Source organism: Xenopus tropicalis, chromosome 1 (genome assembly GCF_000004195.4).
Source record: "Xenopus tropicalis strain Nigerian chromosome 1, UCB_Xtro_10.0, whole genome shotgun sequence".
Taxonomy (NCBI): Eukaryota; Metazoa; Chordata; class Amphibia; order Anura; family Pipidae; genus Xenopus; species Xenopus tropicalis.
Genome location: NC_030677.2, coordinates 94,688,679 through 94,705,446, shown reverse-complemented (window position 1 = coordinate 94,705,446; position 16,768 = coordinate 94,688,679). Strand labels below are relative to the sequence as shown.

General features: G+C 37.3%; 1 protein-coding gene across 4 annotated transcripts in view; it reads left to right on the top strand.

Moving 5' to 3' along the window:
• Nucleotides 1-16,768, top strand: part of slc20a2 (solute carrier family 20 (phosphate transporter), member 2) — a 36,196-nt gene that overhangs the window by 14,135 nt on the left and 5,293 nt on the right. For 3 of the 4 annotated variants that reach the window (XM_012963000.3, XM_031900198.1, NM_001016904.2), the window contains 8 exon segments: nucleotides 1,136-1,276; nucleotides 2,305-2,390; nucleotides 3,256-3,352; nucleotides 3,606-3,725; nucleotides 8,031-8,231; nucleotides 9,171-9,762; nucleotides 10,987-11,172; nucleotides 15,978-16,062. In XM_012963000.3, the coding sequence (XP_012818454.1) occupies nucleotides 1,136-1,276; nucleotides 2,305-2,390; nucleotides 3,256-3,352; nucleotides 3,606-3,725; nucleotides 8,031-8,231; nucleotides 9,171-9,762; nucleotides 10,987-11,172; nucleotides 15,978-16,062 (1,508 nt within the window). 4 annotated transcript variants of the gene reach the window in all.

The window sequence follows — 16,768 nt, the reverse complement described above, 5'->3', positions numbered from 1 at the left end:
TCACATTTATTATAAATATAAAAATACATAGTCATTCAAGGTCTTTTGGTGCCCTGGTGATTTAGAACACTGGCACACATAGAAATTATTCCAGTTTTGACATGTGCATGTTTGGACGTGGGTGTCAGGTGATTTCTTGGGAATGTGACAGCACTGCACTGTACTTGTGTGCAACTATGATTGCTATTCGGATAGATAGAGAACAATTCCAAGTGTTTTATCCATCCACAGAACTATCAATTACTTTGCATTATCATGTGTACCAATGTCCTAAGGGATTTAGTGGGTGACAATGTTTTTTTAATGATATGATGATTTTGACAAAAAGTGACAGTTTGTGGTTATTCTGGTGAAATGCTGTTTTTTCTTAGTACATTGGTGTAATCTTCATTGACAACAATCTTGCCGCCCCCCCCCCCCCCAAGACATCAAGGACCACTGCAGGTCACTTCACACTTATATAGTTTGGAAAAGCTGTAACTGGTTATTAGCCAATGATTGTCATCTGGAAACATTCAACTTATGAAAATTCTTTCCATTCTTTTTTTCTTCTATTAAGAATCAAATAATAAAAAATAATAAAAAATAAATAAACAATAAACAATTCATACTGTATAAAGTGCACAAACCAAAAGAGAAAAATATGGTGCATCAAAAGTAGAACATTCAATAAAGGAATACATCACATCGCTAACGTTTCCCCACACAGCCTTAAATAAATTAATAAATAATTGTTATGCGCACTGGCTGTTCGCATGACATGCGATGTAATCATTCACTTCCCTCTTTTTTTTTTTTTTTTGTTTTGGAACCTATAATTCCCCCTTTTCTTGCAGCTTCTCCACATACCTTTCAGTCTTATTCAGTCTTATTCTCTCTGTCCTTTTCTGCATTCTTTTGCATTTTCTGTATCAAGTCTGCATGTCTTTGCTGTACTGACTTCCTTTATGCTTCTCAAAACAAACTTACCATATAACTGTGTTGATATAGAGACATGCATTATTTTCTTACGCTGATTTAACTCACAACTGTACTTTTTTTTTTTCAACATTTATATTTTTATTACTTTTAGGACAAAGAAAGGGTAGCACAGAATTTGAAAAAAACTTATAGTACATTTTCTATCTTCTTTTAGGTTCTGCTGTATGGCAGCTGATTGCATCTTTCTTGAGACTGCCAATCTCTGGCACCCACTGCATTGTTGGCGCAACTATTGGCTTTTCACTTGTTGCAATTGGCACACATGGTGTTCAGTGGATGCAGCTTGTCAAGATTGGTAATTGACATTATCTTTTATGAGTGAGGGTATGTGGAAATGCTTATAGAGCTATATGGTCTATATTGTTCTTAATAAAGGTGGGAGAAGTGTTGGTTTGTGAATACATTTTGATTCCTACCATCTTTGTGATCCACTTGTACATTGTACCCTTGATTTGAAGTCATTCAAATAATGCTGCCTATGACTTAAATATCTTATTTATTTGAAGACTGTACAGATTTCTATCTTCACTTCTTCAACACATGACTTTTGTAACTGTTGGGTAACTTACTGCTTTGATGCTCTTACTGGAATGGACATTGCCTAATATTTTTTACAAAGGTAATAGTTATATAGAGTTTAGGTTGTCTTTATAGCACAGAATCCAAATTTCTAGTAACTCCATCATTGCAGCATTGTTCTTATTTGCATTTAATTTGTGGTGCAGTGCCCAAGCATCTTTGGACATGCATGGAAAGACAAGTGTTATCAGTAATGTTTTAGGACTAGGAATTATCTCTCCTGTAGTTAAAAAAAAAAATGTATTCCTGTATACATTAGTATAAATATCCTCCAAAAGAAGTATGCAAGTAAATGTGATGTTCAGTTTACAATGGTTTTCTGTCCATATTCATCTAGAGTAAGCATCAGACTACAAGTGTTTCCTTTGCAAACTAGTAAACATTTACTCCTGGTCTTTAAAAGGGCTTATACAGCAATTAAAATACTTGCATTTTGAGTCTTGAATGTTTGACGTCCTTTAGTTTTTACCATCAGTAATTTTCAACGAGATTCCTTTTTTTTACCTTCACTGTTTTTGTTTTTGGAATTCACCGCTGCTTGAGATCCTTTTTTATTGAACTGATGCTTACTCCAAGAAGAGAGGTAAAAGTGGAAAGTATTTCAGAGCAGTACTGCAGAATGATGATACTAGATGTAAAGGCTAAGTTATTTCTCTCTCATATTTGACACATTGGTGTATATTGAGAAGAAAAATGCAACATGATATTGTTTCTAATTACTCTACTTTAAATGTTGTGGTCTAGTTGCCTCTTGGTTCATTTCACCCCTGTTGTCGGGTCTGATGTCTGGTGCACTGTTTTTGATGATAAAGTTTTTCATCTTGAAAAAGGTAAATATACCTGTTTTAAATTTAAATATGTTATAAATGTAATCCTAACAAACATCTTCAAACACTCTTTACTTTTGACATTGTAGTGTTCTTTATAGAAGTATGCAGTGGCATCTCTTGTTGAAAATGTGGAGGGGGGTGGTTGTTTTTTTTTTCTTTTTCCCTCTAAGCTTCCAAAGTAAACTTTTTTTGCACTTTAAAAAGATTTTCGGCTCCTTAAGTTATTACTAAGGAATTCCCCAAAAGTCTCTGAATGGTTCAGATACCTTCAATACTGCGTTAAACAAGTGCATAAAAACATGGCAGTTGTTTTTTAAGGCCCCTTCTGACATGGAACAGCCTATCAGGAACAATTTCAACCTATTTAATAATTTATTTTTACATCCCTCCTTAATGTGTTAAAGTAATTGAGGTGATTAAAGACTGATTATAGGAATGTAGAACATCATCTTTTGATGATATAACAGGTAACCACAGAGTTTGGTTGTCCATGGAATGGATTATGCCATATATCGGGCAACACGAAAATGTTAAACATAAACAGAAGGTGCTGCCAAGAATGCTTTTATTGTGATCAGTAGCCAAGATATCTTAATCAGATCTAAAGTTTTGGTTTGCTGTTTTTACTGTATTAGATCTTTCTAGGGAACAAGATGAAATGAAAAATTAAACTTTGAGAGCACAAATAACTAATGCATTTTTATGTATAAAATACTTTTATCTGGAATTTGTATAGCAATGATATATATATATAGATTGATATATAGATAGATATATATTGTGATATCAGTTATTTCTTGTTTATTGAAATATATATATAATTCTTTTATCATTTTTAATCCTATTTTGCACTAATATTTTTCAGGAGGATCCAGTTCCCAATGGACTTAAAGCACTTCCAGTGTTTTATGCTGCTACAATAGGAATTAATGTTTTTTCTATATTGTATACTGGGGCCCCCTGTAAGTAGCAATTAAAATTTAAATGCATATTCTGTTTTATATACATATTCTAGATTAAACAGACTTTTTAATTGACCTCTCCATGAGGCTTCAACATCGTGAGTATCATCTCATGTGTATGCAGAAATATACAGTTTTATTTTAATTACAGTTTACATTGCCTGTAAAGTCTCAATTTTTTCTCAGCAGAGCTCTGTTTTCCAATAATTTCTATTTCGTTTCTATTTCTTTGTTCACCTTCCTTTTGTTACAGTGCTAGGACTAGAATCCTTTCCAGTGTGGGCCACTGCTCTGCTATCAATAGGCATTGCCATCATCTTTGCATTAATTGTTTGGTTCTTTGTTTGCCCATGGATGAAAAAGAAAATAGCAAGTAAGTTTATTTCATTCTGTATTGAGAAAGCCAGTTGGATGACTAGCGAAACATGCTCAAGAAAAACAAAGCAAGTCCAGTTGATTTGACTTATTACTACAGTTATTTATTTTATCGTCTGTGTTTATAAAATCTGTTATTTAGTATTTGCAGATAGGGATGTTCACATTATAATCAACTTTCAGCATTTTGCAGATAGTTTTTTGTAAATTGTTTAATATTTAGTTCTAAAGGTCTCTAGGTCTTCATATAAAATGTTACCTAGTTGGAAGGGACCCCTGACTCTAGAAACCAGCTATTAGTTTGAAAAACATACTTTGAAATTGAATAAACAAGAGCTTAACTATAAAGTACTATAATTTAAGTTATAATAGCATTAGAATAAATATCCATGTTAGTTGCCAGACAGCTGTGACTTTTATATTACACAAAATCAGAATAGCAAAGCAAATAATTAAAACCAAATAAAGTAAAAAAATACATTGTGTTCTGAATATCAATGTCTACAACATACTGTACTATAAGTTATGTTCAAGTCTACTTAGTTCTTCTTGCTGTACTGAACAAAGCTACATTGTATTGTTGCTCATGCTGTAATGGCAAATAGTAACCCAGACGTAGGCACCATGTGCAATTTATTTTGTAGTGATAAATGTCCCACTAATTAGCCACCACTCCTCTCATATAGTGCCCATGTTTGTGAAATGTGTTGGGAGGGAGTAGGATAGCCACCTGGCCAATATTTTACTGACTTATAACACACTTGCCAGGCGCTGCTGCTTGAGGCTAGTTTCTCAATTTGCCTTATGGCAGCAGCGCCCCTGCTTAACAAATATCAGTAAATATTGCCCTTATACATCTTTTCCCTTGAGCCACCATTTTGTGATGGTCTGTGTGCTCCCTCAGAGATCACCTGACAGGAAATGATGCAACTCTAACTGTAACAGGAAGTAGTGTGGTAGGAAAAGCCAGAACTTTGTCCAGAACTTTAGTTGTGGTTCAAAAAAACTCTAAAACCACGAAAATAGAAATATTGATAAATGGGCCTCCCAGTCTGTAACATGATTTTTAGACAGTTGCTCATTCTAAGAGCATGATTACTAAGACTGGAGATAAATATTTCTGTTGACGTTGCCCATAGCAACCAATCAGCAATAAGATTTGAACAGTCACCTACAAGTTAGAAATCAAAGCAAAGGCCTAATTGGTTGCTACAGGCAACATCATCTGTGATATTTATCTTCATTCTTAGTAAACACACCCCTAAGTAAGGTTATTGATTTCATGTATCTGGTTTTAAAGGGGTCTGATGACAACCCATGTACTGTCATGAGTCGACATGGAATACCTCTCCTAAACTCCATAATGATCAATTATTCATGTACAAACATTGTGCCATTCTTTACTTCTCTGTTAGCTTTGCAAATCATACTTATGAGGCATGAGAAATTGAAGATTTTTCATCACACAACCATACCCTATCGCATTGAAATGAATCATGCACAAAGTGCAACATGTTAACAATATGTATATGTATATATAGATATATATATATATATATATATATATATATATATATATATATATGTATATGTGTATATAGATATAGATATATATATGTATATATATTTATGTGTGTGTGTGTGTGTGAATTATACATAACCAATGTTTATCCATAGCCATTTTTTTTTTTTTTTTTTAACCAATGACATGGATTCTACATTGTTTGCAACAAAAGGTACCAGCCTGCCTCTATATAGAATCTGAGTTTCCAGGTTTAAGGTTATTGTACTGGAAAAGCGTGTTGCTTAGCCACAAGTAGGCAATATGAAGTACCATATATACTCGAGTATAAGCCGAGGTACCTAATTTTACCTAAGAAAACTGGAAAAACGTATTGACTCGAGTGTAAGCCTAGGGTGGGAAATGCAACCGCTACTGCTAAGTTTCCATAATCAAATAAATAACAGATAAATAAATAGATAACTTTAGGGAAAGAAAAATGCTACAGCAGCAGACAAAAGCAAGCTTGGGAAGGCTAAGGAAGCTGCCATACTAATTATCAAGTACTTGGACCCCAGTGTACAAGGCCCACCACACTATTACAATAGTAGTTACAAGGGCAAAATAATTCTTGATGCTGGACTTAGTACAAATTAAATTTTTGTAAATCTATTATTGTACCAATTACTTAATCTGGCTCGTTGTGCAGATGGATGTGCAGATGTAACACGCTCGTTGTGCGCACCCACCCTCCCTCCACCTGTGTCCGTTCATACCTCCCTCCACCTGTGTCTGTTCATACCTCCCTCCACCTGTGTCCGTTCATACCTCCCTCCACCTGTGTCCGTTCATACCTCCCTCCACCTGTGTCCGTTCATACCTCCCTCCACCTGTGTCCGTTCATAACTCCTCCCCTCCACCTGTGTCCGTTCATAACTCCTCCCCTCCACCTGTGTCCGTTCATACCTCCCTCCACTTGCGTGCACACCTCCCTCCCTCCCTCCCTCCCTCCACTTGCGTGCACACCTCCCTCCCTCCCTCCCTCCCTCCACTTGCGTGCACACCTCCCTCCCTCCCTCCCTCCACTTGCGTGCACACCTCCCTCCCTCCACTTGCGTGCATACCTCCCTCCCTCCACATGTCCACATGTGTCCGTGCATACCTGCCGTTGCGTGCACTCTGGCTGACTCTGGCTCGTTGAACGCCCCCCCGTGGATGGACATGAGTAAGTGCGTGCGTGCGCAGGGGGGGTTTGCGCGCAACGAGCGCGTTCAACGAGCAACGGCAGGTATGCACGGACACATATACTCAAGTATAAGCCGAGGGTTACTTTTTCAGCACATTTTTAGTGCTGAAAAACTCGGCTTATACTCGAGTATATACGGTAAACAAAAAATAAACCAATGCACACCTCATAGGAAAAGCACAATATTCGACAGTGTGGGCATATTTCAAATCCTTTTGCATAGGCACAGAGAACATCAGCCGAAATATAAAAAAAAATATAGCTTACATTCATATACAGGTCAGATAGACACAGTAAAAATGTATTTAATTGTGCAGATAGTCTTGAAGTTCTGTGTGATTGGTTCTTCTCCTATAGCTATAATCTTGTTATGGAACCTCAGCAAAAAAAAGTCCAGTGGGTTACGGCTTTGGAATGGTCCCACATTCAAATACTGAGCCAGATTCAATTCAGTAAGAAAAACGGTTATCATGTTAAAACTCATGGACAAGATTTAATTTGAGATGCAGTTCAATTCAGTAAAACTTATGTCACTGTTTACCAAGTGAAAACAATATTAAGGTCTATGGAAAAAACTGCAACTGCATTAGTTTTTTCTCTATTCCAATTAAATCTCCTCCATGAGTTTTCACAGGAACAGTGATAACTTTTTCTCACTGAATTGGAACCGGCCCATTATTGAATATATGTTGGTAAATGTCATACATGGAATGCAGACAAGATATTTACTATAACTGCAAGAAAAATGGGATAAAAATTTCTAGTACGAAGGGGAAAGCCTGGTAGCTGGGTAGAAGAAATTTAGGCTACCAAACAGGGTGTCCAAACTTTTACACAGACATTTTAATTATTCCAGTCAAATTGAGTTAATAGCAGTACAGGTATGGGATCCATTACCCAGAAGCCCATTATTCATAAAGCTCCTAATAACCGGTAGGCTTTCTCCCATAGACTCCATTTTAATGGAATAATTCAAATTTTTAAAAATGATTTCCTTCTTTTCTGTAATAATAGAGTATCTTGTACTTGATCCAAACTCTGTTAATCCTTATTGAAAACAAAACAACCCTGTTTGGTTTATTTATGGTTAAAATGATTTTTAGTAGATTTATGGTATGGAGTTCCAAATTACAGAAAGATCCCTTATCAAGAAAGCCCTAGGTCCTAAGCATTCTGGATAATAGGTTCCATACCTGTATACTCAAAATTGTGATATGCTGTGTTTAAGTTTGTCTCTGTCATGGGAAAACATGTTTTTTGTAATTTAGAAATAAAAATTATGCCAGTATCCCTATAACTTGAGCCTTTAAAACATGCAATTCAACCACTGGTGCCCAAACTTGCGAACATGACTGTATATTGATATTATTATCATTTCACACATATATTGCTTTTTCCATTGACTGCTTTTGGAAATGAAAAACTGATGTAAATCAAACATGCAATAACACGTGTTAAATAAGTCATGATATTGGTGATATTTTGTGTGGAAAGTTTCCTTTCTGTAGCATTATAAGATAATCCTGATAGCTAAAATATATATGTATTTTTCAAAGGTCGATTGAAGAAGGAAGGAGCATTGTCACGGATATCAGAGGAAAGTCTTGATAAAATACAAGATGAAGAGACTTCTGTATTTAAAGAATTGCCTGGTGCAAAGGGAAATGATGAAAGTGCACTACCTCTCACAAGCTCTTCCACAGATGCAGCTGTTGCCTCTGATTCTGTATCAAATGGAAACACTAGAGTGCCATATGGTAAGACCTGTAATGGTGTAGTCAGGGTGCTTTCATTGCTAGGTCTCTGAGTAGTTGTAAAAAACTGCAGCATAAATTATCATGATAGACACAAGGGTCTACTTATCTCTCTGCAGCCCTAAAGAAATGAGCTGTTGGTATTGTATCCCTGAGGCTATTGTACTGGCAGATACACTTTTAGAAAGTAAGAACATACAAAGTAACTTTAGAAGATTCCTCCTCCCTTTGGATCGGCTAGCAGAAAGGTTTCTTTTAGACAAAAAGGTTAAACATATGATGGTCTTGTGTCTTTTTTCAACCTTATCTACTATGTTATGTTCGGCTTATGTAACCATGCTTAGAGTACATCCAACCTCACTGGAGCTAAAGATAAAAAATGCTATAACTTGCTTTTCAATAGCATAGCTTAGAATGGGTTATTAAATAATTTCCATCTACAACAGTGATCCCCGACCAGTGGCTCGTGAGCAACATGTTGCTCCCAGTGCCCACAAACCAGGTAGTCATTTTTGAATTCCTGACTTGGTGGACCAAATAAAGCCTCCCATAAGCTGATAGTGTGCATAGAGGCTACCTAATAGCCAATCTTAGCCCTTATTTGGCACCTCCAGATGCCATCTGGAAGTTCATGCATCCTAATCTTAAATTGGCCCAAATCAACCAGTTTTCTGACTAATCAAATATACAACTATACAACTGTACAGCTTAATAGGTAGTTAGGGGGAGGAAAGCACTGTGGGGATATGCTGTTTGGCATGATATGATGTTTCATTGTTTAAGTATAATGTACATCTAATAAATAGGATTTGCTTATTTATTCCCAGTTGCTTCAATTTAGTTCTGTGCTTGATATAACTTTCCAAAGTGTGCAGGATTTGTATATTTAGAAATTTGTTCTAATTTTTATTTTGTAACAACATTTGATTTTTGCTTGTCTAGGAAGGGCTGCTTCAATGACAAATGGGTCCATTAGATCCCCTATTTCCAATGGTACATTTAATTTTGATGGCCACACAGTGAAAAGTGATGTTCATGTCTATCACACCGTTCACAAGGATTCTGGGCTGTACAAGGACTTATTGCACAATATACATCTTGACAGAGTAAAAACTGATCGCCCTGCTCCTGAAAATAACTACCGGGTACTGAGGCGCAACAACAGCTACACTTGTTACACTGCTGCTATTTGTGGTGTACCAGTACATTCAACTTTTAAGTCATCTGATGTAGCCATGCCAGAAGATAGCGAAAAGCTTGTTGGAGACACAGTATCTTACTCCAAAAAACGTGTACGATATGACAGCTATTCCAGTTATTGCAATGCAGTTGCAGAAGCAGAAATTGAAGCAGAAGAAGGCGGTGTAGAGATGAAGCTTGCTACAGATCTCGCTGACCCAAATCCACCTCAAGATGATTCACTAGAAGAGGACAAGGAAGAGAAGGATAAGTCAGAAGTCCACCTCCTTTTTCACTTTCTTCAGATTTTGACAGCTTGTTTTGGATCCTTTGCGCATGGTGGAAATGATGTTAGGTATGAGTTAGTACAATATTACTTATCGTAAAAATGTATCTATGTATATTTACAGTTAAGTCCTAAAGTTTACATACACATATACTAGAGATGTTTGGTTTTCTTTATTTTGTTTTTTTAATCTTATCGTGTTACCATATATTGCCTGTGCAAAGTAAGATAGAGTATCTACCTTATTTCTACTTGACTTCATTCAAAAATAATAGCTCAGAGACTAATTTATTTTAGCTTTTTTTTATATCATATTGATTTCCTGCAGGCAAAAGTGTACATGCTCTTTGCTAGTATCTAGTAGCATTACCTTTTAATTGATTAACTTGAATCTAAGTAATTGGTTTTTGAATCCACAAACAAACTCATTTTCTCTAAAAAAAAAAATACAAATGCCAAGTTATTTATTAAAACATCCTTTTATAAAAAGCACAAACAAGAAACACAAATTTTTCATTTTGTTGCACAAATGAAAGCATCAAGAAACCCAAAACCTTCTAAAACCATAAAGCAAAGTAAGACCTTCCAGTTGTAAAAAAGACAGCTACCATTAACTTCTCCATGACTTCAATGGCTTTTAGATGGTATACCTTTACTTTTTTTTTTTTTTAGTTGTAATATTGGTGTGTAGGCAGCCATCTCCGTGCATTGTGCCTGGGCCTTGTGTGAAGAATGGCTAGCCCCATGTGAAATTTCAAAATGAAATTTAAGAAAATCTGTTTGTTTTTGAAAAACTTTTCAATGCAGAATTCTGCTGGAGAAGCTATATTAACTGATGTGTTTTTAAAAAAAAAAAAAAAGAGCAGGTTTTTCAGTGACCGTATTCCTTTTAAGGTGTTTCTTCAGAATTTTTACATATCCATTATGATGCCATCTATTGTCTGAAGTGCACCAGTTCCTTTCCCAGCAAAGCACTCTACAACATCATGTTGCTACCACCATGCTCCATAGTTTGATAGGGTTTCATTTAGTTTTAAAGAGGCTGAGAGAGAGAGTTCCTTCTGGAGAAATGTGGGGATGGAAAACGAGGAAAAAGGAAAAGTGGGGATGAACTGGACCATCTAAAGAAAAAAGTAAAGAGATGTTTTAAGTTGCTGTTAGACAGTGGGGTTTACAAGCTGTTTCATCCATATTAGTGGAATCCTACTTGGAACCAGTATTGCAAGGGAGCAATGCTAACCACTGCCCAAAGTTTGTGGCAATAATTAATAACTAATATTTCTAACATTACAGCAATGCCATTGGACCACTTGTTGCTTTGTGGCTGATTTATGAACAAGGAGGAGTAATGCAAGAAGCCTCTACTCCTGTCTGGTTGTTGTTATATGGAGGAGTTGGCATCTGCGCTGGCCTCTGGGTATGGGGACGAAGAGTAATTCAGACCATGGGAAAAGACCTTACCCCAATTACACCCTCCAGGTAAAAAATATAATTTTCTTTGTTTTCTGGCCTGTGAATTATTCAGAAAAGTTAATTCAAGTATAAATGATTAAGAATTTCCTTTACCAGCTTCTACATGTTTGCTTAAAGGACCAGTAACACACATTTTTTATATTAGACATATGCCTTCTACACACTTTTATTAACATACAGAAATGTTAATATCATAAGTAGATTTTAAATAATTAACATTACCATGTATTGACAGGGCTCAGGCTGCAGCTCTTCCTGTGACAAATTTCCAGTCAGCTTCCTCCTCTTCCCCCTCCCTCTCCCCGTACAACGTCAGCAGTGTGCTCTGCTCACACAGAAATACAAACAGAGCAGGAGATAACAGTGCCCCCGTCACCCAACCCTCTCCCTTACCCAGTGATCCCCAACCAGTGGCCCGTGAGCAACATGTTGCCCACCAACCCATTGGATGTTAATCTCAGTGCCCCCAAACCAGGTAGTTATTTTTGAATTCCTGACTTGGTGGCAAGTTTTGGTTAAACAAAAACAAGATTTACTACCAAATAAAGCCTCCTGTAAGCTGATAGTGTGCATAGAGGCTACCTAATAGCCAATCTTAGCCCTTATTTGGCACCTCCATGAACTTTTATGAAGCTTGTGTTGCTCTCCAAGGCTTTTTTTACATTTGACTGTGGCCACGAGTAAGAAAGGTTGGGGACCCCTGTCCTAACCGATAAAAAAAAAAAAACCCTATAAATAACTTTTAAAGCAGTCTCCTCAAGCTAGAAAATGCAGGAAACTAACTTCTGGTTTTAACCGGAAGCAAAATAGTCACCGCATTCCTTTTTTTTGCTGTGCCCTATACAGCCACGGTAATGATTTTAATTCGCTTATAATATTTAAATTTCGGTCTGTTATGTACATTGGTTAAAGTGTTTAAAATGTATATTTGTAGTGTAAAAAAATTGTTACTTTTCCTTTAAAGTTGTATTGGTTCCTCAGTCAGCAGTTTCTAAACAGAGCTGCCCCCTCTAGGGGCAACACCCTAAAAGGAACAGTACCAAAAATGAAAGTAATACTGCACTGATAAAACTGGTGTGTTTTGCTTTGGAAAATCTACTATAGTTTATATCAATAAGCTTCTAAACCCTAAAGATGGGTATGACTAGCAAAGCTGTTTTTTATATACTAAACTGACTGCACATCTAAAAACAGCTACAGGGCTGATTATTAAATTCTGATGCAAATTGCACTTGTTCAACCCTTCCAAGTAAACCCAGTACACACAAACCTATACTTACCTATACACTCACATACATAAACTACCATATATACTCGAGTATAAGCCGATCCGAATATAAGCCGAGGTACCTAATTTTACCTAAGAAAACTGGAAAAACGTATTGACTCGAGTATAAGCCTAGGGTGGGAAATGCAGCCGCTACTGCTAAGTTTCAATAATCAAATAAATAATAAAAGGACACTCAGCGTGACCCCCATGTGAACTCTTCATAAATATATCATGCTAGCAAATGCAGATTAGGAAAAGGTGATTAGGGAAAGGTGGATGGAGGACCCTTTGACCCTTCTGCCTTGAAGAGTTACAGCACAGGGAAAGAAAACAGATACAGGGAAAGAAAAATGGTACAGCAGCAGACAAAAGCAAGTTTGGGAAGGCTAAGGAAGCTGCCATACTCAATAACAAGTACTTGCCATCCTCAATTCTAGTACCCAAAGAATTAGCTAATCTCTTTGTATATGAAGCGTCTCCTTTATAAAATGCTCACAATTAAAAGTATTTACAAAAGAGTACAACAGTGATTGAAAGACTCCTGGTTCCAGACAGTGAACATACTTTCACCAAAATAGTAACTAACTGCCATGCAAAGCAATACCATGGTCTCAAGGCCCCCCCCCCCTGCCTGTCATGGCTGGTATATATACCTGTAGGAGAAACTGGACAGTGACTTCTAGGTTACAGCTTTTCTTCCAAGGCACTATTGAGTGACATAAGGAAATGAGGTGAGTTGTTCAGTTCTCTGGTGCCTAACAGATACAGATGTCTCCATAACCGGCTGGTGTTAGAGGCCCTGAGGCACAGATGGGCTCCGAAGTGACTTGTGCTTTGGCAGCCTAAGCCTTTAGAATGACACGCAGACACAATTGATAAGAATTTGAAGATGGAACGAGTTTGTTGTGCGCAACCCCCCCCCACCGCACGTCCGTCCACGGGGGGTGGGGGGTGTGCGCACAACAAACTTGTTCCATCTTTCGAATCTTTATACTCGAGTATAAGCCGAAACCTCGGCTTATACTTGAGTATATACAGTATATATATATATATATATATATAACCATTAATACTAACTGTAGATATTAGTATCACAAAAGCCTTGGATATTAGGCTTGTTCAAGAACACACCCAGACCTCTCTTAAAGGCATTAACAGAATCTGCCATTACAACATCACTAGGAAGAGCATTCCACAACCTCACTGCCCTCACCGTGAAGAACCACCTACACTGCTGCAAATGGAAACTTTGTTCCTCTAATCTAAAGGGGTGGCCTCTGGTGCATTGATTGTTTTTATGGGAAAAAAAGAACTAATGAATGAATTACTAATCAGCCTTATACTGTTACATTTATATTCTATATATGCTGCATATTGTAAGTTGGTTCCTAAGCTCAGTAACTGGCAGCAGCACAGAGCATGTGCAGTGAATCAGCAGAAAAAAACATGGGGATCTACTGGGGCAAATTCTGAGGCACAGATCTTCCCTGCTAAAGGGTTAAGCTATAGTTCACCTTTAAGCCATAAGGGTAGTTATTTAGTCTTAAAAAGTAGTAAAGGCACGGGTTGCATAGCAGATAAGCTCTGTAGAATACAATGGGTTTAGATTCATGAGTAAGGCTGAAGACACACAGAGGTATTAGTAGCAGTTACTTGTTGGGGCTACTAAAAGAGACAACGCTGATCATTTACTGATAATTGTCTCTACATGTGTTTCAGGGCTCTGGCACACAGGGAGATTAGTTGCCCGTGACAAATCCCCTTTGTCGCGGGCGACTAATCACCCCGAAATGCCATCCCACCGGCGAGAATGTAACTTGTTCTTTCCTCTCAAGGCAACTTCCGTGATTTCAGGGAAATCTCTGCGCCGCGTATGCCATCCCACCGGCGATTTACATTTTCGCCGGTGGGATGGCATTTCGGGGAGATTAGTTGCCCGCGACAAGGGAGATTTGTCGCGGGCGACTAATCTCCCCGTGTGCCAGAGCCCTTAGCAGAGGCAATTCTCAGTATTCTCTATGGCAGCGTATTTTCTGGAGTTTAGTAGCTGTGGAAAAAGTAGCTGCTACTAGTAGCTCCATGTGTATTCACCCTAAGGGCTGTGGCACACGGGGAGATTAGTCACCCGCGACAGGCAGCTTCCTCTCCAGGCAACTTCCGATTTACATTCTCGCCGGTGGGATGGCATTTTGGGGAGATTAGTCGCACGCGACAAGGGAGATTTGTCACATGGCAACTAATCTCCCCGTTTGCCACAGCCCTAAGAAGTGTAAGTGTTTCTGAAGCCAACAACTTTTACCAGAGCAGTGCAACAGTACATTGATTACTTTAAATTGCTTTTATTTTTCGATGTTACTGCTGCTTTAAGGCCAGTGAAACCAATTCTGGGGAGAATTGACATACTTCATGAAGTTCAGCCTGTAGGCTAATTAGGGTGAGATCTGCAATTAATATTTTTACCTACCTTAGATATTAATGGAACTATAGCAGTATGCCCTAAGCAATATGGTTTGTATGTGTTTGTATTCTTATTAGTCATTGTAGGATAAAATGCTATGAGTTCCTTAGAGGGCCTGAACAATCAAATGTTGTAATAGACAGAGCAGGCAGCAATTAATTAGTATACTATGCTGTAGGGGAGCAGATATAGCAGAACAGTAAGCAGTAACAAGCCTTCTCTCTTTCTGGTCTTCCTTACTGCAAACAAGATAAGTGTGTGACTGTATCATATGGTCAGCAGCAAAGTGCCCAAAGGAACATTCAGTTATACTATTTTTGTGTATGACCTGCTAGATCATCTGAATTGCTTCACTATTTTTAAAATTAACTTCTTCATTGCAGCATTGCAGTTATTATATTTGCATGTAACATTTGCTTGAAATGATAATGTAAATAAAAAAAACAAAGCAGATGAGAGTAAATCTGAATTGCTGTTAGCATTGGGGCAGTATGACAAACTGGACTAGTAAAAAAAAAAAAAAAAAAAAAAAGCTACTTACTATAAAATCCAACCATGCTAACAGGCATGATGTGGGGCTAATAATATGTATAAGTATCTGGGGGGTGTTGGTGTTTTTTTTTTTTACAGAGCCACATTTCTGGCTGCCTGGTAAAATGTTATGAATTACTTTAAAACTTTAAAGCTACTTTAAATTGATGTAGCATAGAAAATGAGTTTAATGAATGAAAGTGTCACCATAGATTTGTATTTCCTTAAATGCTTTGATTAGTGAGCCAGTCAGGTAAAACATTTTTCTGGCTTACGCTTATAACAGCGAGGAAAGTGTTAATAATTGTGATGTAGTCCCAATAAGAATTTTAATAGAACTGTTCCAAGTCATGTGCTTTACCTACTCTTGCAGAATTCCAGTGCAAAAAATGCAGTATTTATCATTGTATTGTGTGTTTCATTAAAATTTTTTTATGAAACATCCAGTGATAACGGTCAGTGAATCATTTTGCGGTAAGAACATTACACAGTGAAGGAGGGTGACTTTTATTTAGAATATGACTATAAAGTGTTTTCTTATGCTCCCTGCAGTGGATTCACTATTGAGTTGGCTTCAGCGTTCACAGTTGTGGTAGCTTCCAATATTGGACTCCCTATCAGTACCACACACTGCAAGGTATGCGTTTGCCATGTGGCTGCAGCTGGGATTGTCAGGACTGTCCATTTTCTTTTCCACAGCTCAGATCAATATATAGTGGCTGCATTATATAAGTAGGAACGACTGAAAAGAACCTTGTTCTCAGGAGGAATGTTACTAAATAGTTTGCTGCTATTTCGCAACAAACTTTTCTACGAACATTATTTAATAGATGTTGTACATTTTTGTCCTGAATCATTCTGCATTTCAAAATATGCACAATAAGTAATGCCAGGAGATGTTTTAAAAACATCACATTTCCTTCTGAGAGCAGTGTTCACTTCAATCCTATTCTTGCTACTGCATTGATCTGAAGTCACTGAAAGCTGCATTCTCTCTTGTCATCTGCCATTTACTTGATGCATGCATGGCACTTGGTTTCCTGTGTGACTTTCACCCTTCAAACTATTTCTGTATTTTGTCTTTCTTTCACAGTGGATTTTGCATTGAAGTAATGTGTGCGCTTACTGTACTAGTTTCCTCTAATGTGGGTATACCCATAAGCTCCACTCATTGCAAGGTATTATGGTTTGCAGTGCTATTACAGAAAAATCCAATTACATGTACTGCAGACCGAATATTCACAATGATGATTATTGCAGTTGCCTTCAATTAACATTTAATAGATAAGTTTCTTAATGGGTAATTCTCAAAAGCATTCCTTTGGTGTTTTTTTTTCCTGATA